The following is a 24,924-nucleotide window of genomic DNA, read 5'->3' on the forward strand; positions in this document are numbered from 1 at the left end:
GACTATTGCTCACTAATGCGTATTTTATAATAAATAAATCTCTATGTTTAGAAAATACTGAAGACATTTATGGAAGCTCAAGTCATTTGAGAATAGGAATGCTTGGGACACTAACTGCACAAACAGGCAATTACAGTTTTGCAATCTCTTAACACTCATTTTATTTTGGTAATGTAATCCTGAATGTATTATGAATTTTTTTATATGGTGTCAATTACTTACATGATGCATTCTGTCTTCTTCTGATATTCTACCTTTCTTACCTCATTACAGATGTCATATACTATCCACCTAAAATTCTGACAAGCGTTGGGTCCAACATTTCTTTTCACTGCATCTACAAAAATGAAAACAAAATTGTTTCCTCAAAAAAGATTGTTTGGTGGATGAATTTAGCTGAGAAGATTCCTGAAAGCCAGTATAATGTTATAGATGACCATGTTAGCAAAGTTACTTTTCCCAATTTGAATGCAACCAAACCTCGAGGGAAGTTCACCTATGATGCAGTGTACTGCTGCAATGAGTATGAGTGCCACCATCGCTATGCTGAATTATATGTGATTGGTAAGGATGCTGAGATTTTCTTCATTTTGTTCCACAAGGCAAACTCTTATTATGGACCCTATGTTAGAATTCCATTGAAGATGTAAGGAAATTTTATTTTCATTAAAATTGGTTGGTGTTTTTTGCTCTGTATTAATATTTTAATGTCTTTTAAATAGATGTCAATATCAATATATCATGTGAAACTGATGGCTACTTAACTAAAATGACTTGCAGATGGTCAACCAATGCAATCCAATCACTCGTGGGAAGTACTTTGCAGTTGAGGTATCATAGGTATGTATTATTTTTGCTCTTTTATTTTTCTGAGAATATGGTGAGATAACAATTTCCCATAGAAATATCACCTTAACAGTAGACTTGTAGATTTCCTTCCTGAAAGAGGAAGATAGAATTATACTTAATTAGGAAACAGTAATTACTATTGTGGCCATCGAAATGCCATATTCAGAGCAAATAGTGGCAGAGGGCTATTTCAAAGAAGAGGAGAAATGCTTTGTATGTTCCAACGTGGAATGTTGATAGGGAATCAGTTATAAAAAAAATATTTTCTTGATTTTTTTCTCTGAGAAAAATAAATGATATACTTGACTATATGGTTCATATAGGAATCAAGAATTGGTTTTTTAAAAATTATATTGCTTTCAACTAGAAAATATTAGGACACTGTGATTCAGCTGTAATTTATCATCAACCGTGTTTTGTTTACCTTGGAATTTAATTCATATCAAAAGTGTAAGGAATTTACCTTCCTTCCCATTTCAGGAATGTCCCATTACTATTATGATCTATCCTTTTAAATTGTATCACTTTGGTACAATATTAGCTTAGCTTTCAAAGTGTTATAGGTTCTATCTCTGACTGGGTCATTATCTCCTTGTTAGAGCAATGTCATTTATATCATTTGCATCCCCACTTAGTGAAATATTTAATAAAGATTACTGTCTTTTTTTGTGGAAAGGCAAGATTGTAATGTAGCTGGGAATTTAAAAACACTGTTTTCTGATGGAGCCAAAACTCTGCCTTTTAAACATCAAAGCAGAATCCTCAAGTATCTGACTGCTTTCATCAATGTATGTTAATTGACTATTTTTTATATCTTTCAAGGAGCAGACTTTACTGTTCTGATGTTCCATCTATTCATGCCATATCCGAACCCAAAGATTGCCATTTGCAGAGAGATGGTTTTTATGAATGCATATTTCACCCAATCTTTCTATTATCTGGCTATACAATGTGGATTAGGATCAATCACTCTTTGGGTTCACTTGATTCTATCCCCACATGTGTCGTTCCTGATTCTGTGGGTATGTTAAACTGTGTTGTGTGTGTCTTCATTTTTATAAGTATGTTTGGATTTAGGTCAATTCAGGGTATTTTACCATTTTCTGATTATATTAGATTAAAAATTTTTTTTCCTGTTTATAGAGGAATTGAGAAGACAATCAGCCTTAGAAAGTTTTACAGTTTTGTTTTTAAATTATTTATCAAACAACTTTTAATCAATAGAAGTATTTCACATACTATTTGATGAACTATTTTGGTCATTAGGAATTAAATTTAGTAATATTTTTCTAAATAATGCACTACTTTATGTTTTTCTCCCAATGTACTTATGAAAACATTTGGTGTTTTTAATCTAAAAGTTTAATTTTGGTATTCTGATGGTTTTCATAATCTGAATAACAACCCAAGGCTTTATGAAGCTGCGTAGGAGCAAAAGAGTTCAAAATAACTAAACTGAAGTGAAGAAAAGAAAATAGAGAAATATGATAACATCATATTTTAAACACTCTTTATAAAAGATATTTTGATTTCAAAAGATTAAGAGAGCTCTGGGAAAATTTGATATATCCCCATGGTTTCACTATGAAATCTTTGCTCTGACTTTGGCCTCGAAATACTTAGTAATAAAGAATAGGAGAAGAGTTTGAAACTTACACATGTGGAAATGAATGCAGTGCATGTTTTTTTGTTTTAGTTCAAGCTCTATGTAGAACAGTTTGCTATTGATATTTATTATGTGTTCGATATGGTATCTTTTGCATTCGGAGCCAATGGCTCAATTTCTAATCAGGTCTTACTATTAACTTGCAGTGACGTGACATGTATTGATTTTTTTTAAATCAGCTTATCTACTTGCAAAATAGAGATAATCCCTTTCATATGTATCTCATAAAGTTGTAGGAGATTAAATGAGACAAAGAATGAAAAAGGTTTGAAAGAGAAATATTGCTTTATAAATATAAAGTATGAAAATCATAACATCATAATAATGCTTTTTCAACATTATTACTGTTGTATAATACTGTTTTTTTAAATTTTTAGTGAAACCACTGCCTCCATCTAGAGTCAAAGCAGAATTTACTGTAAAACTTGGATTATTGAAAATATCTTGGGAAAAGCCACTTTTTCCAGAGAATAATCTTCAGTTCCAGATTCGTTATGGTTTAAGTAGAAACAAAGTACAATGGAAGGTACCTTTTACCTAGAAATTTCTTTAACTTGCTTCATTAAATGTTTTTCTTAAAACATTTAAGAATTTTATTACATAAGATTTATTTTTTTGGCATAAAAATACATATTCCTGTATTCCGTAGCTACTTTTCTTAAATAGATTGCTCTAAATTTAACCCTTTCAAGGAATGAAGTTTCCTACAATCCAGCATTTTCCAAAGTGAGTTTTATAAAACATTGGTCCCCCAAAATGTTCTTTGGGAAATGATCACGTGGCTAAATAAGTTTAGGAAACCTTACATCCCTGTATGTCCCTAGTTTAGGGTCACAGTATATTACACATTAAAGGTTTGGAGAGGTCCTGCACTAAAGAAACATTTGTAACTTTATTTCATCTTGTCTTTCTCATACTCATTTACTAAGGACCCTTTTTCCTCTAACATCTAATAATATTCGTTAGTACACATATGTTCAATGGAACACATTTTGGAAGAAGCTACTTTTATTAAAAGACCAGAAACATACCAGTGGCAAGTGTGCATGTGATGACTTGCCATGTCAGTTTTCTGATGGCAACCTTCAAAGACCTAGAGCTATCAGGAACCCTAACCACATCATTAGATCATAATGATTTCAACTGAAATGAATGTGACTGTTTACCTGGTTATTTGGGAGACTGAATATCAGAGATTCATTATAGCAGGCCCTATTAAACTACCACTGGCTTAAAATTCTTTAAAGTTTTTATGAATAGAAGATTAGTGGACAAAAATTAGTAATAGGGTTAAGAGAGTGATTGGGAAGTGAGGTTGCAAGTGAACCAGTCCAAAGCTTGTCATGAGAAGGAAATAAGAGGACTAAGACAATCCTTAGTTTGAAAGGATGCACAATTTAAGCCTAAAATGAGTATTTCCAAAGCCAGAAGACGCAAAGTCAATTCCTTCTTAATTTTGAAATAGTGTTAAGGTTTAAAATAAAATGCACTTCAGGGCTCTTTAGCTACATGTATGTTAGTAATGGTCAATCTAATGCTTTGATTTATTTTACAGATGTATGAGGTATATGACGCCAAGTCAAAATCCGCCAGCCTCCCTGTGCCAGACCTGTGTGCAGTCTATGCTGCTCAGGTGCGCTGTAAGAGGCTGGATGGACTGGGATATTGGAGTAATTGGAGTATTCCAGCTTACACAGTTGTCATGGATATAAATGGTCTGTAGAGATTTTGTAAATGTGTTTTAAACTGCATAAGTGTGCAGTTTCAAATATGACTGAAAAACACTCCTCCCAAGAACACGGGTACAATGTAGGCTCCTTGTCATTTTGCAGTTCCTGTCAGAGGACCTGAAGTTTGGAGAATAATTGATGAAGACACCACTAAAAAAGAGAGAAATGTCACTTTACTTTGGAAGGTATTACTGCTTTTTATGTTATTCTTAAAATTTGCCTTTATACTCTTAAAAGATTCACTTCATTGTTCACAATCCTGTCATTTTTAGACTCTGAAATCTCATATTTCATTTAAATTTTGAAACGTGATCGCAGAGAGCTAAGATCCATAGTGGAGAAAGCACCAGCACAATGGGAGACTTTAATTCTATTCTCAGGTTAACATGTTATAGTTCTGTCAGTTCTGTTTTGGCAAAGTCACTGAGACTCTTTGTATCTCAGTTTCCTCATCTGTAAAAATGTTGGGTTGTTCTAGATGATATCTAGTGTTCCTTCAAGTCCAAAAATTCTATTTATATTTAATCCTAAACAAAGCAAATGTGGCCTTCCCTACATATCTCAAGGGCATTTAAAACAAGAGATATTCTTTTTGTATGATGGCATATAAACAGTGGTTATTTCCATAAACAATGGATATTCAGCCTAGCAATTTTCAAAGCATTCTCTCTTCCAAATGAATTGACTTCTATCCCAAGTGAATGGATTGTTTTGTTTGTTTGTTTTGTTAGAATTGTGGAGAGACACAAACATTCGGTCCATAGCAAACATCATTTTTTCATTAGGGAATTATAAATTTAAACAACAATGAGATGCTACCACATACTTCTTAAAATGGCGAAAATCCACAAAAATGAAAAAAATTGCTGACAAGGATGCAAAGCAACAGGAACTTTTATTTTTTGCTGGTGGAACTGCAAAATGGTACAGCTACTTTGGAAGATAGTTTGGTAGCTTCTTACAAAGTTAAGAACAGTCTTATCATATGATTCAGTATTATACTATTAGATATTTATCAAACTGATTTGAAAACTTGTGTCCGCATGAAGATTTGCACATACATGCTCATAGCAGCTTTATTCATAATCCCCCTAAAGGGGAAGCAACCAAGATGTTCTTCTATAGCTGAGTGGATAGACAAACTGTGGTACTTCCATACAATGGAATGTCATTCAGTGATAAAAAATCAGTGATCTAAAACCACAGAAAGACAGTGATCTAAAACCACAGAAAGACAGTGATCTAAAACCACAGAAAGACAGTGATCTAAAACCACAGAAAGACAGGTTGGATCCTACATGCATGTAGCTTAGTGCTAGAAGCCCATGCGAAAGGGCTACATAATGATTCCATTTATATGACATTCTAGAAAAGGCATAACTGTAGAGATGATAGATCAGTGTTTTTTAGGAGTTCGGCTGAGGGGAAAAAGTTTGAATAAGTGAAGCACAGGGGATTTTTTTATGTTGGTAAAACTGTTCTTTATAATATTATCATGGTGAGTACATAGCACTATGCATTTGCCAAAACCCACAGAACTTTATAACACAAAGAAGAAACCCTACTGGATGCAAATTAGAAATAAATCATTTAGGAGGTTGGAAGATTCTGGAACGGAATCTAGACTGTGACAAAAGAATGTCTAACTATATTACAAGAATACAAAAAACCTCACTGAAGGAGGTGAGAGAAAAAGGTGTAGGCCTAAGTAACTTTGTAAATGAGTGGATTCTTAAAACTAAAGCCAAAGGAAACAGTATATGTGTACCAGGTTCTAGCTGATAAACTTATTTAGTATGGAATGGGGGTCAACAGTTTTTATACCACTATACGCATAAACTGGGATTGACTAATTAAGGAGGTGGATGTGGGTGGTGGGACCTAGGTTTCTCTCTGTTGAACTAGTTATAGAAAATAAGGGGGAAAAGACCAGAATGAGCCATGTGGTAATGGATTAGCATTGGAGACACCAGTAGAAACTCCTGTTTAGCTTAATATGGATTCATTTAGAAATATTTATAGATATGTATAATACAGGGCTTAGCATACACACATAGACTTCCTTGCTTTGTAAACCAAGAAAGCCTTGGTATAACAGCACTCCAGCAGTAAGGAGCATGCCCAGATTTGTTCCTAATACCATACTCCAATAAAAAGAACTAAGGTTCCTTGAAAAATGGCTAGTTATAGGGCTGGGGCAGAAAATATACAAGATGAGCCTAGAGTACCTTTGTAGTACCAAAAAGTAAGCAAGTTTGTCATTATTTTTAATTGATGGCTACAAAAGTGAATATCTGTTTAGAAACTGACATAGATTTTTAAAAACAAAATGTAAAATATGTTTTACTTTTCAGACCCTTTTTTCTTGCAGTGGCTGTAAAAATCTCATTCCCCATTTATCGAGATTATTCGAAAACCTCTAGATATACATGTCTATGTGTTCATTTATGTTTATTTTTTCTCTGATATTTCTGACAGATAGGAATCTCAATGACAAAAATTAAAAAAAGAAGTTGAGAAGCACTGTTCTAGTCTATTGTATGGAGTCAAACTTTCTTTAGGTTTACAAGGGCTGGCAGCACTTATTCTTACCTGAAACAGGTGAAGGTGATGGGTGAAGTAGTATATTCTGTAGAATTGAACTAAATAAGTATTTTCCACTGAAATTTCCAGTGACCTGGTATGATTTTTTTAAACTATAGGATGAAAATTCTGAGCGCCATATAAACTGTCCTAATAGCCTCTGTTACCTGAAGTGGCAGCATATCAGGGGAAGGGAAAATGAATGACAACTTATTGGGATTAATATATGTGATGATTAACATCTTTTCAGCTTTCTTTTTATAAAATCAGAAGGTTTTGTTTTTTTTTTTCTTTTTTTTAGATGAGAAAACTCTCAACTGCCTGGCAATCTTTTTTTTTTTTTTTTTTTAGAATTAATGTGAAACTTCTTGATAGAAAAGCTATCTGTTTGTATCCATACTTCATTATCTTTCAGTGATTTATTCTCTGAATCTTAAGAAAAAAACCAGAATGAGGATAATAAGTTTCCTGTGGTCCATACCCACCCAAGCCTCTGGTCAGAGGTGGACCCTACCCTTAACCCACTCCCCATACCTCAGCCTGGAAATAGGCAATGCTTGCTCTGGTCTGACCCCTGCCTCCCAATGGGAAATATGTAATAAGAGCTCCATGAACTTCGTTGGTATAAAAAGCACTGTAGCCCTCAAACTAATCAATTTCTATGTTTATTACAGCCCCTGATGAAAAATGACTCATTGTGCAGTGTGAGAAGATACATGGTAAAACATCATACTTCCCGAAATGGAACATGGTCAGAAGATGTAGGAAATCACACTAAATTCACTTTCCTGTGGACAGAGCAAGCACATACTGTTACAGTTCTGGCCGTCAATTCAATTGGTGCCTCTTTTGCAAACTTTAATTTAACATTCTCATGGCCTATGAGCAAAGGTAAGAAAAGGTACAGGCTAGGAAACTACTGCTCCCTTTGATATTTGCAAACTCCTTCCATTCTAAGTGGTCTTCTAAGAAGCCTGTGATTCTCTGAATCTAGAAGTCTCTCTTTCCGCTTTATTTATTTATTTATTTTGTCTGAAAAATAAAAAACTAAACTGCACTCTAATTTTGTCATACAGTCCTTGGATTTTCATGTAGTAGAACATGGTTGAAATGGTATTATAATAAGTGAGAATTTTCTACTAAATCTAATACTTAGACCTTTTGGCCCAACAGGAGAAAAAAGTTTGGAGGGAATTAAGATGATCAATAAGCTTGTATAGTATTCCAGTGGAGAACACCTTTTTTACTATACCCCCAAATCACTTTTTTATATGTTTGGTAGACTCTTGTTTTTCCTCAATAGCATATATTTCTATATTTCTCTGCTTATGTGACTCTTATAATAAAACAATAATCGTCATGTATTGTATCTCTGTGTAAATGTCTGCCTTCTCTTCCTTCTCCCTTTTTCTAGTAGTTATATATTCTTCAGGGATATTAGGGGATTTTTATTAATTTTGATTTTAAAAATAAATTTTCTTCTTTTCCCCTCAGTAAATATTGTGCAGTCACTCAGTGCTTATCCTTTAAACAGCAGTTGTGTGATTCTTTCCTGGACGTTATCACCCAGTGATTACAATCTGATGTATTTTATTCTTGAGTGGAAAATTCTTAATGAAGACAATGAAATTAAATGGCTTAGAATCCCTTCCTCTGTTAAGAAGTATTATGTCCATGGTAAGTTTACTGTACTTTAATAAGTTTCTCTTATGGATTAGTACGATAGTATAAATGATTAATTAAATTAATAAGCCAGTTAATTAATACTTCAAAAATATAGATGATATTACCATCTTAATACATGTAATTTTATCACCTTACCACAAACATTTAATTCTATTTCATTTGATCCTTTTTCATTTAAATGTTTTACAGTTGTCATCATATTATATTATCTACCATTTTTCTTCTGATTTGTTCCTTTGATATATCACAAGCATGTTTCTATTTTCCCCAATCCCTTTAACCATTATTTTAAATGATCACATAGCATTGTATTCCAAAATCTACTTAAATTATTTATTTGAAAATATTTACATCACTTCCAGCTTTACTTTTTTCTTTAAATCACTTTGTAATAGCTTTTGCTATCTTCTGCCAAGTTGTTTTCTTAAATTATGTGCCAATTTATAATTCCACTAGCAGTGAGTGAGAGTACCAGGCTGAAGGTCTAAGGATCCAGGACCTAGGGACATAGGCCAGTGTAAACTCCCAAAAGTAGACCAGTTACCCCAGGAGGAGATTAAAGTACAAAGTTTAAGTGCACCACACATCATCTCCAAGTCTGGGTAAGGTTTAAGTATAAAGAAGCTGAGGATTGCCATGATCTTATTATACAATGTCATCCTGAGTACTTAAAGACCTAGAATTTAGCATTAAGGTAAATAGAAACAAATTATTAATAGAGAACTAAATTCATTTCATTACCACTGTTGTCCAGGTTGTTACTCTCTGTGCTTTTCTTAAAACCATGTGGTATAGCATTTAGGTTTCTAAGAGATTTATGCCTTGTGGAATATTATATATTAGTAGCATTTGTAAAAAAGATTATTCATAGATTCATTTTGAGCTTTGTTATAGAGATGGTCATCCTCCAAGAATCTAGACTCCTGGATATTGCAAGGAGATCCCTGGTCCTTACCCCCCATCTACTTTGTATAGGATTTCACGAGACTCTAGTCTCCCAGCTCCCTTGAAAGGGGAAACTAAGTAAGCTAAATTCCTATGTAAAGGGAATATTGCTGGTTTGGGGGATATAGGAGAGGAGGTAAAGCATATTGTCCTGGACAGATAAACAAAACAATTCATATACCCTGAACTTGAACAAAGTGGCTATCACCGGAACATACCTTTGAAAGATTGTTATCTTTTATCTTTGAGTAAGATTTAAAAAATTATTTGTAAAATCATTGTCATTACTAGGAGAATTTAGAGTGCTTAGGTTGTTTTTGAAACTTTCTTAATCATCAGTTTACATCCGTACATAACAAGTAATTTCTATGTTTGGAAATATAGTATGGTCACTTAAATTTTTTTACATGGATTTCACTCATTTGTATTAACTCAGTAGAAATGACCCTTTAATATGTTTTTCTCCTCAGATTATTTTATCCCCATTGAGAAGTATCAGTTCAGTCTTCACCCAATATTTATGGAAGGAGTGGGGAAACCGAAGATAATCAATAGTTTTACCCGAGGTAAAAATTTTAACTTTTATTTTTTTTAATACAGCTGTGTGGCTTTCTATTTAGTAACAATGTTGCCACCTTATTATTCTTCTAATGGAATCATGGAGGAGTCTAGAGTCGTATGTAGATGTCACGGGGCAATGTGGGAAGGGCACATGGCTCCATGGTGGTAGTAAGAAGGAGAATAATCAGTCATGGGATTGAATTTTTATATTGGTAAGTAAAATTTTCAGTCTCAAATTGGGTAAAAAGTTGATGAAATAAAATAAATGGATATACACAGCTATATAATAAAATACATCTTCATAAAAATTAATTAGGAAAGTATTAATTTTTTGTACAATTAATATAAATGCACTTTTCCCAAACAATATGTTTGGGGGCATATGTTTGTAAGTTCATAAATTTTAATTGGTCTTTTAAAGTAAATATCTTTTTGAACAATGAACATTAGTCTCTGCCTTTACAGAGCTTAACCTCCAGTACTGTAATGGGAGTGACAGATAATAAACAAATCATGTCAGGTAGAAATAAGTGCCATGAAGCAAAAGAAAAGTAAGATGAAGGAATACATTTAAAATGTGGTGCTTTAGTTAAGATGGCCAAAATTGGCTCATTTCTCTGTGCGGGTGGTATTTGAGTAAAGCCCCACAAGTACAAAAGGGAAGAGCATTTCAGCAAAGGGATATAACATGTGCAAAGGCCCTGACGAGTGAGCATGCTTGGTGGTTCAAGAGACAGCAGGGAGGTCAATGTGTCTGGAGTGAACAAGATAGAGACTGGCTGATGTTGTAGGTGGTCTTCTGCAGAGCAGATGCTGAGACAGTCATTATAACAACTTCAATTGGCACTTTGACTCATGCAACCTAGAAATGATCAGATAGAGAGATTTGGCAAATAAGTAGTTTTGAAAATATGTTTTGCTAGATTACAATAAGCGTAATTCTGAAAAAAAAATAATTGTTTTGTTAATGTGATCACTACTATACTTTTATCTTCTTTTTTATTTTTATGTTTTAGAGGTAATATAGACTTGTGATGAAATCAGAAAGTCTTGAAATTTTTGGTACAGAAAGATATTATTTCCTCAAGCTTCTGAATCATATATTTTTTTCAGATGATATTGGAAAACACCAGAATGATGCAGGTCTATATATAATTGTGCCAATAATTATTTCCTCCTCAATCTTGTTGCTTGGAACATTGTTAATGTCACATCAAAGGTACTGTAGTCATTAAGAATTTTCAGCATATTTAAACTTCAGTTTAAAATAGAAATCAGAAACATTAAAGTATTCTAAATATTTTTTGTATAATTAAGATGGCATAAAAAGAAAAGGTCTGTTATTAGTTAAAGGCAAAAGATTTATACAATCTGAAGAGAAACCAGAGCATATAAGGTCTGATATTAGAAAACCAAATTCCATTTTGCTTGCACAACATGAACCTCATGGAAGAAATTCATTTTTCTGTGTATAAATATTCAGGAAATAGCAAGCCTGTAGCAGGAAATTTCAGGCGGTATATTCGTGGAGGGGGCAGAAATGGCTTTCAGAGTTGTACAGTTTGGGTCGAGGATTTTAGTGGTGAAAATTTACCTGGAGCAGTCAGTTCACGTATGATTAGTAGGTATTCTGCTTTGTGGTGCTCCAGTGTGTCTGGTTTGGCAAATGGCCTCAAATTTCTTGTGGTTCTGTGCGTGCCACATTACTCTGTGCTTAGAGGTCCAGACCAGTGAATTTATCTCACAAATGATGAGTCTCTACAGAAACATTTGTTTTCTAGCAAAAAAAAGCGAGAGTAGATTTTAGAATTTATCAGTCAACTGAGCTGATGGGGCCATATTGAGTGGAATTATTTCTGAAACTCGCATGATGACTGTTTTTAATATTTTATTTTCTCTGAGAAAAACCTATGCACAGTGCCTGGCACACAACTTTCAATAAGTGTTGGCTATTTTTATTATTATAATGATTATTGACATGTCTAGACAGCTTGTTGGTAGAGATCTTCATGTGATAGCATTTGAAAATGAATCTGACCCTATTGAGGCATAGCTCTGATGGATTCGTTTCTAGTTTATACATTCATTAACTGTTAACATTTTCAATATGAATGTTTTTCTCTAATTCTAATACCTTATTTATCCTTTCTAGAATGAAAAAGCTGTTTTGGGAAGATGTTCCAAACCCCAAGAATTGTTCCTGGGCACAAGGACTTAATTTTCAGAAGGTTCCCCTTTCAATTTTCTTAACCCAAAATATATAAGATTGCATTTTAGATGCCATATGCCTTCTAGAGCTTTAAACATTCTTAAGGTTTAAAAGTTCTTATTCTAGTCAATTCATTTTAATATGAGTCTAACTAATCTACTATTTATTTAAGAGTAGCAGGATGTAAGGATTTGAAACCAGGGAAAACAAAATTTAATAGGTAGCCTATCACATGAAAGTTAATAATATACATACATATCTTTTCTGTCACAGTGCAGAATAAAACAAATATTAGAATATTAGCGGTTAAATCTGATGGAGAACAGCTATTTGGATATTATTTTTTGGTATAAATTGATTGTCCTTAGGCAAAAGGCTGGAATCAATACTTAATTTTAGTATCAATAATTATCTCCATAATTATTTAAATCAATTCAAAACTGATATAAATAATCCTATCCTCAAACACCACAATTTGAAAAATCATAATCAAATTTACACTTATGCAAACAGTTCTTTTCAAGCTAAAGTACTTAATGAAATAATTTGTCCACTATAATAAAATAATTTGTACTTATGTCTATAGTATAATTTCTCAGAAAATTCTCGAGGTTAGCAAACGTTTTATGAACTCTCAAAATTTGAAGCAAGATTGGTTTTTCCACCCATAAAACTGGGGAAATAGGGATTTAGTTTTCGTGTCAAATAGCTACATGATAGTTTAAACAATAATCATATGGAGGTTATTATGCAGTCTCAGTAATTGCATCTTTGTATGAGTCACTGTTAAAAGTCTTTAGTGGTTTCCTTTTAGCTACGAGATAAAGTACAGTTCCTTTAAACTAGTACTCAATCACTTCTCTCTACAATGTCAACTTTCCAACTTTCCAATTTTTTTCTGTCCCTAGGCCTCGATCATGCCTTTACTATTCCCTTCTACCTCTACAGATCCTTCCACATCAGCAAAGATCTTTCCCTAGGCTCTTCTTTCCCCAAACCCTCCTTTAACAAAGGTAGTTCAGAAGAATTTCTCCCCCTTGCTAAGTTCCCCGGACTTATTGTTTAATTTATTGTGAACAGTGTTCTGAGTTCAAGGGCTATATTTTACCCATCACAAATATTTGTTGAACTCCTCCTGCTATAGGCAAGGCATTAAAGTCAGCTATTAATGTAGGATTTCATTAAAGAATTGTTGGTAATGCGTCATTATAATTTTTGCTGATTTATGTGCCAATCCTTGAGATATATACTCTTATATTTATTAATATTTTACTTCAATTCTCAGTGTTTTAGTTTCCTCTCCTATAAAAGAAGGTAAATAGAACTTACCTCATAGAGTTGTTTGGGAGATTAAAGCAGATGGTACTTGTAACATAGTATAAAGTCTCAGTAAATATTATTAGTTATTATTCTTTCAGTTTCCCTGTGGAATAAGTATCATTATCTCCATTTTATAGAAAACTGAAGATTATAGTAGTTAGGTAACTTGATTTAGAACCAGAATTAGCTGATTAATTTGTCTGACTTTGGAGCCTGTTTTACTAGTAACTGTTCTAGCAGCGGCTTTCAATATTTTTTTTTTACAATGACTCACAGTGAGAAATACATTTGACCTTGCACCTAGTACATGCATAGATGTAACTATACAGAACTGAAACAAAAGATGCTCAAAACAGTTTTATTATTTGCGGTGCCCTCTATTTTCAAAATTCTGTTTCAGTTTTTAAAAATACTTGTTGCAACCCACTAAATTGATTTCACATACTAATGGCCTATGATTTACAGTTAGAAAAACACTGATCTACAGCTTATCAATGAATAAATGAACAAATATATAATATTATAGATGAAACAATGCAAAAGATTAAATTGTAATCTTTCAGCAGAAGGGATACTTCCCTATCTTCAGACCAGGCAGCAATTTAGTTTAGCATATAATTATTCCCTTTACAGAAACTTCCTCTGCCTTAGTCTAACCAGCCCAATGCCTCGATACTCCTCGGCTATCACTTTACTCACTATAAGCCATGGAGTCTCCTTTCATTAAAACAGAGCTGCTGATTTTTTTCAGTTGGTAAAATATTTATTCCTCTCTTTTCTCTTCCATTATGAATATAACATTTTTGGGAGTTATAGCAGTATTTCAAGCATATATTTATTCGTCATTCATTCAGTTGTTCAACAAGCACATAGCGAGTATTTATATGTAAGTCTAGGCTGCTGCTAGGCTCTGGGAAAACCAATTTTTTAGAGATTCTTCTTACCATAGAGGAAATAAGACAGCGAAGTCATCATAGAGGGGTGGCTGATTTGAAAGCAGAATATTCATTTTTAAATTTATTCATTAATTCACTTCATTCAAGGACTATTTATTGAATACCTATCCTATGCCAGTTGCTGTGCTAGGCCCTGGGGTTATAATGATCAGAAAAATAGGAACTCCTATTTTTTCCATTCACACTGGGAAAGATAATCACTAATATATTTATAATTATTAGTTCCATTCACACTGGGAAAGATAATCACTAATATATTTATAATGGAAATGATATTATAATTTTAAACTACATGTAGTGAAAGAAAGAAGCCCAGTGTGCTAAGAGCTTAGTGTGTGAGTTGGAGGCAAGCAGGTAAAGATAGGAAAACATTTTTTTCCTCAGTTTTATTGAGATATAATTGACATACAGCATGCTATAAGTTTAAGGTGTACATCATAATGATTTAACTTACATATATTGGCAAATAATTACTGTAATAAGTTTTAACAGCTATCATCTCATGTTGGTATAAGAAAGAAAACAAAAAAGTTTTTTCTTATGGTGCGAGCTCTTAGGATTTACTCTCTTAACAACTTTTATATATATCATACAGCAGTGTTAACTATAGTCACCATGTTGTATTTACATCCGTAGTACTTATTTATCTTGTAAGTGGAAGTTTGTGCCTTTTGACCAACTGAGTCTAATTTCCTTTCTCCCTACTCTACACAAATCTGATCTTTTTTTCCGAGTTCGATATTTTTTTAGATTCCACATGTAAGAGAGATCATACAGTATTTGTCTTTCTCTGTCTGACTTATTTCACTTAGCATTATACCCTCAAAGTTCATTCATGTTGTCACAAATGGCAGCATTTCCTCCTTTTTATGGCTGAATAATATTCCATTGTACGTATATACCACAATTTCTTTATCCAGTCATCTGTTGATGGACACTTAGCTTGTTTCATGTCTTGATTATTGTAAATCATGCTGGGGAAGCAACATTGGAGCTAAAGTCTAGAAGATGTATAGACTTTGACAAGGTTTTGCAGTGGAGGGGCAGAGCCCAGGTAAGGACACTTGCACATAAATACCAAGCTATGTGGTAGGAAGGACCTCAGCACATTCACAAGCTGCAGCTGGGGAGAATAGAAGACAAAGAGTTAGAAAGAGGTATTTCTTTTTAAATGTGAGGATTTTTCTCATATGAGAGTTTTTTGGTCAAAAATATCTAAATATCTAAATAAAAAATTAAAGCTTCACTGTATAAGTACATATTCATGCAAGGGATAACCATCTTACTGTCTGTTTAAAAGAAGCTAAAACACTTTTCTCTTCAACATGTTAAGCTCTGAAAATTTCCCCATGAACCACTGTGAAAATGGTATCCAGGTGTTTACCAGGACAAGGATATGATTGGGTCCACTTCAGGAAAATGCTCTTTGAACCTGCACCAAATGATCTTTACCTTTTCCAGAAAATGCCTGACACAAAAGAACCATTTGGTGGATGTCGATCGAATCAGTGAATGTTTGTAGACTAGCCGCTACCTCACTGTGTCACATACGCCTCCTGTAGATCAGCATTGTGCCACAGCAGGTCATCTAACAGACATTACATACAAACAGACTAAAATATCACCAATTTTTTTCAGGTCCTGGTAAACTAAAGAAGTGTGAAAAGTTTTTAAGGTACTTATAGTGGATGTGAATGCCCTTATTTATAAGACTGATTATTTTAAACTGCTGCAAATATTATACTTGATAATCTTATAAGATATTCTTTAAGCATAACTAACCCTCAAGATGCTTAGTTTATTACTAGGGCTTAACAAGTGCACAGATAACACAACTAGGAATAAATCAGTTTTTGGAATATAGCAGGAATATTTGAAGACTGGAAAAGAATATAATTTCAAGGATCTTACTAATGATAAACTTCTAAAATTCAGTATATATATTACATCTCACTACTTTAATCTAAATAAAATTTACTTTTTTAGGGAAAAATAATACAGTATGAATCATGTATTATTACTAAAGAGTATGAGGCAAATTAACTAACAGCTCTGTGTTTTCATATTCATATTACTTTTTTTCTGTCATAGGCCTAATAGCCTTATATTTTCTGATGACAAAACTGAGGCTCAGAGTGGTTCAGTAGCTTATCTGGATCATCCAACCTGTATATATAAAAACCTTGGTTCACACCCAGGTCCTTCTGACTCAAATTGATACTCTTGCCATCAATTCCATATTGACAATTAATTGCTTAATATACTTAGTGCCACAAATTGTACACTTAAATGTAATTGAAATGGTAAATTTTATGTTATGTATATTTTAATGCAATAAAAAATGAGCAGTGGATCTGAATAGACATTTCTCCAATATCCAATAAGCAAATGGAAAAAGTATGCTTAATATTATTAGCCATTAGGTAAAATAAATAAACACAAGATACCACTTTACATTAGATAGAAAGGCTATAATAAAAGACAGATAATAAGTGTTAGTGGAGAAATTGGAACTTTCATACACTGCATGTGGCAATATAAAATGGTACAGACCTTTTGGAAAGTAGTCTGGCAGTTCAGCAGTTAAACATTGAATTACCACATGACCCAACACTTCCACTCCTATGTATATATCCAATAGAAGTGAAACCACACAGAAAACTTGTACATGAATGTTCATAGCAGTATTATTCATAATAGTCAAAATGTGGAAACAACTCAAATGTCCCTCAGATGATGAATGGATAGGTAAATTGTGGTATATCCAATTCTAAAACAAAAGAAAACAAAAAAATTTCAGTGAATTCGACTCAGACCCATATCTTGACCCCATTTGAAGACACTTCCAAGTCTATGTCTTCTGTCAACTCTAAGAAATTATGTTATTTCTTTGATAATTTTTTCTCCTCTTGTTTCTTTGGTTTTCTCTAGAACCTGTATTCATTAGCTTTTGGACCCTCTGCATGGATCTTTTATATTTCACGATCACGTCTCTGTTCTTTGTCTTTTTGTTTTAAAATTGAGACCTTCCCATAACCTATTCTTTCAGTGGTTCTGTTGAACTTTTATTTACTATTATATTTGTAAATTTCCAAGTATTCTTTTACAGGGTGTTCTGTTCTGATTTTATACATGCAATGTTTTCTTAAATCTTACTAGAAATACCAATTGGAGGATCATTGTCTGTTTGTTTTAAAAAATTCTCTTTTCTTCTATTCCCTGTATTCTTTGTGTCTGCTAGGATCATGTTTTCCTCTTGTTTATCTTGGCCTTTCTTTTTCTTTAATTCAGACTTTTCCCCAATATCTGGTAGTAATCCTTTGTTTTCCTTTCATATTTAAGAATAAAACAGTGCACAGGCTGACTGGGAGCCCAATGCATATAGGCAGGGATTGTTGCCCTGGGTGGGTAGACAGGGTTCTGGCTGGATGAGGGAAGATGTACTCATAGACACTAATACCCCACGGCTGCTCCCTCCTCCCCAGATAGCTCCTTAGTTGCTTTTAAAATACATTAATTTGGGTGTGTAAGGTAGTTTGAATATGAAAGCTCTTCCAGGTGCAGCAGAGGGGTAGAAGAGCCCCATTTCATATGCAGAGTTTCCATTTTTCAGCCTCAGCTCTCATTTAGCCTCAGCTCTCATTTATTCCTGTGTTTCTACCTGCCATCTCTTCACCCACCATCTCTACTGTATTCAATCTGGCAAGCTGGCTTTCTCTTCAGCTACAGTCCACTGGAGCTGTAGCTTTCTTTGCTCATCTTCTTTGGTCTACAGCCATTCAGTTATTTTCCATCCTTTAGAAATGAATTCTAAATCTTAGTCCCTCTTAGTCTGCTCAGATTATCTTCTTTGTTGTGGATATATTTTGCTTTATTCATGTACTTTCATTGTAACAGAGTTTCTACAGAGATGAAAGAAAAACATATACGTTCAATCAGATTACTCCTCTACCATTTTTCTTGATACTTTAAAAATCCAAATCTTAAAAAAAATAAAAATAAAAATCAGAATCTTAAAGATTGGATTTTTGTTGTAGGAGAATATATTGTAATAATTCAATAGCTTTGCTTTTCTTCTAACAAATTTCACAGTTTTTAAAATACTTTAATCATTTTTAACCCCTTTCTTTAACATTTTTGCCTAATCTATGATTTTCTTCCTCTAATTTCAAATTGTCTGTATTGTTTTTAAAAAATCTAACTGTGCTCCTTTGTTGTCTAAATTATGTCAATTTTCACACAAGTATGCTCCATTTAACAATTTAGGAATATTAAAGCTCAAACAAAATGGATTTTTCCTAGTGATTCAAAGACTATCCTAGATTCTTTACCTTGCCCTAGGACTCCAAAGAAGCTCAACAACTCCTGGAAAGAACACTATTCTTACAGGTCTGTAGCAGAGCGTTCTGATGTTCCTAGAATGGACTTGCAGGAGTGTGGAAGAGCTGGTGCAGTTCTGAGTTAGAAAGTCTAATTTAGAAGTGCACATGACTGGGTTTAGAAGTGTATGTTTCAGTTCCTTAAAACATGACTTCAGTTTTGTTTATTTTCTTGTTCTTCTTAATATTTATGCATATGCCCTTGAATTTTAAGGAACCAGAAGAGAGTTTGAATTATTCAGCTCAAATCTATCAAAGCAAGTAGAAAAAGCAAAACAAAGGATATGTTCTCTTGCCTATTTGTGTTTGGGATATCTTTTCTTCTTTCACTATGTTATAGTGTTGGACTGGAAAAAAAAATTAAGTCAGGGTTCTCATTCTGCTCTAATTAGCTGTGTAACTTTAAGAGTCTGTTGTTTGTCTAAAAAAAAGGAAGAGACATGAACCAGATAATTTCTTTCTCTCTTTCTTTTTTTTTTTGTTTTGGAATAGTTGTATATAGTTGTATATGTAGTTGAATAGTTATATATTGCTGCTGTATATTAAGTTGAATAGTTGTATATAGTCGTGTATATAGTTGAATAGTTGTATATAGCTGCTATATGTTTAGTGCAGTAGTTGTATATAACTATAGTCAAACAGTTGTATGTAGTTATATATGTAGTTGAATAGTTGTATATAGCTGTGGTATAGGTAGTTGAATAAGATGTATATAGCTGTATATATAGTTGAATAGTTGCATAGAGCTGTGTATGTAGTTGAATAGTTATAGCAGATGATTTCTTAGATCTCTTTTTCTAGATTAAAAACAATGAGAATCATTCTGTGATTCTATTCTTCTTTACTATTTTAGCTCTTTTTTCAGTTTATTAAATTTTTTGTTTTCACAGCTCTACTCTTTTACTTTTTTTAAAAAAATTTATTTTATTATTAGTTTCAAGTTTACAGTATATTGGTTAGATCTTTTACTTTTTCTTGTTCCAAACCATCTAATATTACTGTTCTCCCACACTCTTTTTTTATTTTTCCAGCTCTTTATTTTTGTCTCCTTTTACTTATTCTGTTATTTCTCTATAGTTTTTCCTTTCCTGGGGTAATTAAGACTGTCTTTAGAGTATAATATTAAGACATGCATTAAGAAAGTAGAAGAGGCCAACTTAGTTCAAAATTTTACCCTTTCTTAAAAAGATGCATTATTATAATATAACAAGAATTTATAGTCTAGAACTCCATATATGACACAATGTTTTGAAATCTTTTATCTTTTGTTTTCTGAGAAATTTTTTATTTTGCTTTCTTATTTTGTTTTATTTTATCTAAACAGAGAACGGAATTCTTTGAAGTCTAATCATGATGAACCCAGTGTACCAACGTCCCAACATTCCATAGTGTATTAGAAGATTTTTACATTTTGAAGAAGGGGAGAAAATTTAAAAAAAAACTTTAGTTGAACTTTTGAGAACTATAATATGATGGATTATGTTGATTTATAACTAAAAAGAGATGGGTAAATTTGGGGTCAAGATATGGGTCTGAGTGCAATTCAGTTTGGATGTATGATTACTTTTCAGGTCTTCTAAAGTTTAAAAAGTAATATTCATGATATCTGGCTTTTGATTTATCATTTGGTCATAAAAAATTAAAAATTATGACTTGTTTTTACCACATATCTATTAGATATCATCAAATATATAGTAAACAATGCTGTAACTAGGTGAAAACTACAACTTCTGACACATAGCTTTGCAAATACGATGACTCTAATTGCAGAATTCAGTAAACTATTTAGTTTAATATTTATTATGTCCAAAATTTTTCATTTTATTTTCTCTTATAAACATTTCTGTCTATAAACTGACCCAAATGGGCATTCTTTTAAATCTCTTGTAGCTTTTATGTATGCTAACTTTGGTCAATCTGGAAATTTCCATTTTCAGTGCCTCAAAATTGGCTCAAGTGCTGACTTCTATTTCATTTCAGAAAAAGCTAGGAGTTATAGTTTGTGCTGGTCACAGGCTAGTGGAAGTTACAGTTCATATCTGGATGACCTGACATATCTAGGTCAGATTGACCAGGTCAGAAAACACATTAGCCTCCCATTCAGCTTCCTTGTGAAATTCTTGCCTAAATTTAATTTATTTACACTGAACCTCCAAAAGCTTCTGGCAAACAAGGAAGTAGGCAGTGATGCAAAAAGGGAGATTCCTTGGAGCTTTTACAAATATTTCATGCTGAGGACAAGACTTTTCTCCCTGAAAAAGATTACCTGCTGTTTCTATGAACTTAGCATGCTGTCTCTCATTCAAAACCATTACTCACATTCAAAGCCAAAGCTTCTGCTTGATGAACCCAAATAACATTCAAATTTAGGCTTTATATGGATCATTTGCATTTAGAGTTCACTCACAGTTTTATTTGAATTTTTAAAAATAACACTAAAAATCAGGAGAAATGTATTCTTTTCCTCCTTTGTTAACTTTTAATAGATGTCACTGGAATGTAAAATCTAAGTGTGAATTTAGGAAGACATTCTTTAAAGTGTGAATTTAGGAAGACGTTCTTTAATTCCTACTAGTTAAGTACATATTTAATGTGTTCTCAGACTGTTCTAAAATCTGAAAAAATTAGACACATATAGTAATTGAAGTGATTTTTTAGTGAGCATACTTTTAATAAAGGTTTGTGACTCATTTATAAAATATACTTCAATAATATATGGGTATGTGATTTCTAGTAATTATTATAAAATCTTCCATCTGAATGCATTTGAAGACATGTAAATTTTTTGGTGTCAATAATTAGTTACCACTTATGAAGTTTTAGAGGGCATGAAATATGCCAAATACATCATTTGAAAAACATAGGTGAGTTTGCATGCTATCGACTTCTGTCAGAAAGAAACTAGGCATAGGAACAGATTTATTTTCATATATTATGTTTATAGAATGACAGAAAAGGTTATGTTAACATGGTATTGTCATCATGCAGTATTTTATCATCTGTATAATTCTTCCATTATTATATTTAGTGTTTGGTATATTTATTCCTTTAATATTATAATCACCATATTTCATTTAAGAGTTCAAAACTATGCTAAATGAATTATGTTTTTATATGGAATTTATTTGCATTAGGAAGAATAACTGAGAATATTGTTATTTCAGGCAATAAATCTGAATTCACTTTATTAGTTTAAAAATAATAATTTTTAAAAGTTCAATTATATGTATGATACACAAATTGAACACATTTTTCTATAGTGCTTCATTTAATTGTTAATTTTTCAACGTGATGTGTCCACAGTATTCTTTACTTTGCATTTATTTTTTCAGTATGTTTACATTATACGAGTTGAGCGTTTTGCATAGATTCTTGATTTGCAGCTGCTTGGCAGGATTTTTTGTTGCACTGTAACCACTATTCTTATAAAAAATATAATGTGCATTTATTTTGTGTCTTTGTCTTCATTCCACGTGTCCCATAGTATGTATTTTTATATGAAGTTATTTATAAGGAATGGTAATTTAAAAGTCTGTGATCATCTCTTTCACTTTCATTGTTTTCAACAGTAGGCATTCTTAGTTCTTGTTTTCCTATAGTCTTCAACAGATTCTCAGTATAAGTTTTTAATAGTCGGTCACAAATATTTTACCTTTGCATCATATCTTATATCATTATTTTAACTATCTTTGGACAGGTTTTGCTCATTTAATTTGTGTCAATTTAGTTCTTTTATTTGAGGTTTAAAGTTTTAGTTTGTGGAGATCTAATTTGCTATAAAATATTAGGAATTCTTCAGCAAATAGCATTTTCTAATTATAATAGTCAATCTTTGTTGAGAACTAAGCACTTTCAGACACTATTTAATTAATCCCTCATCACAATTCCATGAAGTAAGTATTTAACACATTTTTACAAATGAAGAAACTAAAAGATGGAGAGATTAATGTACTTGCCCATGGCCATAGAAGTAGAAGGACTCAAACCTAAATCAGTCTCATCCCCTTTTTGTATGTGTGATATTTTCTTTTATTATATTTATTGAAGTGACATTGGTTTATAAAATTATATAGGTTTCAAGTGCACAATTCAATAATACATCATCTGTATACTGCATTGTGTTTTCATCGCCCAAAATCAAATCTTCTGTCACCATATATTTGACCCCCTTACCCCTAATTTACCTCCTGCCCTCCCCCTTTCCCTCTGGTAACCACTAAACTGTTGTGTCTATGAGTTTTTGTTTGTCTTGTTTGTTTTTTGCTTTCAGTCTTATATCCCATATATGAGTGAAATCATATGGTTCTCAACTTTTTCTGTCTGACTTATATTGCTTATAGTGCTTCTCCTTTATGATTTTTGAAATATCTGTTTCAGTCCAAAATAGTTAATTTGTGGTTGACCTATGTCCTTTACCATTAACCTTTCACACTTCCATCTCTTCAAGCATGTCACAGTGAACCAAAAAAAAAAAAAAAAAAAAAAAAAAAATTAATACAATTGACCATTAAAATGTATCTTTTCTTTTAGCCAGAAACATTTGAGCATCTTTTTATCAAGCATACAGAATCAGTGACATTTGGCCCTCTTCTTTTGGAGCCTGAAACCATTTCAGAAGATATCAGTGTTGATACATCATGGAAAAATAAAGATGAGAAGGTGCCAACAGCTATGGTCTCTCTACTTTTCACAACTCCAGATCTTGAAAAAAGTTCTATTTGTATTAATGACGAATGCAATAGTGCTAACTTCTCTGAGGCTGAGAGCACCAAGGTAACCTGTGAGAATGAAAGCAGGAGACAGCCCTCTGTTAAATATGCCACCCTGCTCAGCAACTCTAAATCAGGTGAAACTGATGAAGAGCAAGGGCTTATAAATAGCTCAGTGAGCAAATGCTTCTCTGACAAAAATTTTCTATCAAAGGATTCTTTCTCAAATAGCTCATGGGAGTTAGAAACACAGGCACTTTTTATGTTATCAGATCAGCATTCCAATATAATTTCACCACACCTTACATTCTCAGAAGGATTGGATAAACTTTTGAAACTTGAGGGAAATTTTCTTGAAGAAAATAATGATGAAAAAACTGTCTATTATTTAGGGGTCACCTCAATCAAAAAAAGAGAAAGTGCTGTGTTTTTGACTGATGAATCAAGGGTGTTATGCCCATTTCCCACCCACTGTTTATTTACTGACCTCAGAATCCTCCAGGACAGTTGCTCACACCTTATAGAAAATAACTTCAATGTAGGAACCTCTGGTCAAAAGACTTTTATATCTTACATGCCTCAGTTTCAGACTTGTTCCACTCAAACTCAGAAGATAATGGAAAATAAGATGTGTGATCTAACAGTCTAATTTTAATCAAGAAACATCTCAGATTATGTTATAATGAGTCATAAAAAGTGTAATATGTTCCATTATAGATGTGGATAAGAGAGAGAAAAGAAAATGGTCTGAGTCAAATTTGAAATTTTAAATTCTAAAATTAATGGTTATCTGTTTGTCTTCACTCAGTAATATACACACAAAAAATGTGAGAAAGCCGTCATGAGCCTAGCAATGTAGACTGACTCTTCCAATGATTCTATTAACTAGCGACAGTGGAAAGGTCTCCAGTGACTTGTTTCTAGTTAGAAATAAGCTTAACAAATATCTTTTGTGAACATTACACCTGTGCAGAAAGACCTAATCTTCTGAATTACACCTATATCTGAAAGATTTCAAACCGACACTTGTGAATTATTACTGTTGTTTCAAGGCTATGAGTTGTCTTTGTTTTGCACTAAATTACACACACATACAATGCATATATTTCTACCTAATAGGCATCCTTGTGCATTTTAAAAGTATGTGATGCACTTGTATTTTGTGCTGCCAGACTGTGATTTGAAGATTTTTCAATTTAACAAACTTGCCTTGAGCACTTACTGTGTAAGGTACGCCACTAAATGTCGCAGATAGAGGATCTAGCCTTGGTCTAGGGGATATAGTCGTGAAGATTGACAAGTAAACCAATCTTTCTGTGTCAAATCTAAGA

General features: G+C 32.8%; 1 protein-coding gene across 7 annotated transcripts in view; it reads left to right on the top strand.

The window, feature by feature from the left end:
* The window catches only part of LEPR (leptin receptor), an 84,816-nt gene extending 60,559 nt beyond the window's left edge, over window positions 1-24,257 (top strand). For 5 of the 7 annotated variants that reach the window (XM_039838502.1, XM_039838500.1, XM_039838499.1 and 2 more), the window contains exons 10-22: window positions 274-564; window positions 723-840; window positions 1,672-1,871; window positions 2,893-3,041; window positions 4,071-4,230; window positions 4,348-4,430; window positions 7,503-7,719; window positions 8,323-8,505; window positions 9,930-10,025; window positions 11,134-11,239; window positions 12,173-12,248; window positions 18,847-18,894; window positions 20,209-22,332. In XM_039838502.1, the coding sequence (XP_039694436.1) occupies window positions 274-564; window positions 723-840; window positions 1,672-1,871; window positions 2,893-3,041; window positions 4,071-4,230; window positions 4,348-4,430; window positions 7,503-7,719; window positions 8,323-8,505; window positions 9,930-10,025; window positions 11,134-11,239; window positions 12,173-12,248; window positions 18,847-18,894; window positions 20,209-20,232 (1,751 nt within the window). In that variant the 3' untranslated portion in view covers window positions 20,233-22,332. Of the gene's footprint in view, window positions 1-273; window positions 565-722; window positions 841-1,671; window positions 1,872-2,892; window positions 3,042-4,070; window positions 4,231-4,347; window positions 4,431-7,502; window positions 7,720-8,322; window positions 8,506-9,929; window positions 10,026-11,133; window positions 11,240-12,172; window positions 12,249-18,846; window positions 18,895-20,208; window positions 22,333-23,414 lie in introns of those variants that run through there. The other 2 variants (XM_039838504.1, XM_039838503.1) reach the window with 2 other exon arrangements.
* Window positions 24,258-24,924: the final 667 nt, after the last annotated feature.

This window comes from Pteropus medius, unplaced genomic scaffold, assembly GCF_902729225.1.
Source record: "Pteropus medius unplaced genomic scaffold, Ma_sr-lr_union100, whole genome shotgun sequence".
Lineage (NCBI taxonomy): Eukaryota > Metazoa > Chordata > Mammalia > Chiroptera > Pteropodidae > Pteropus > Pteropus medius.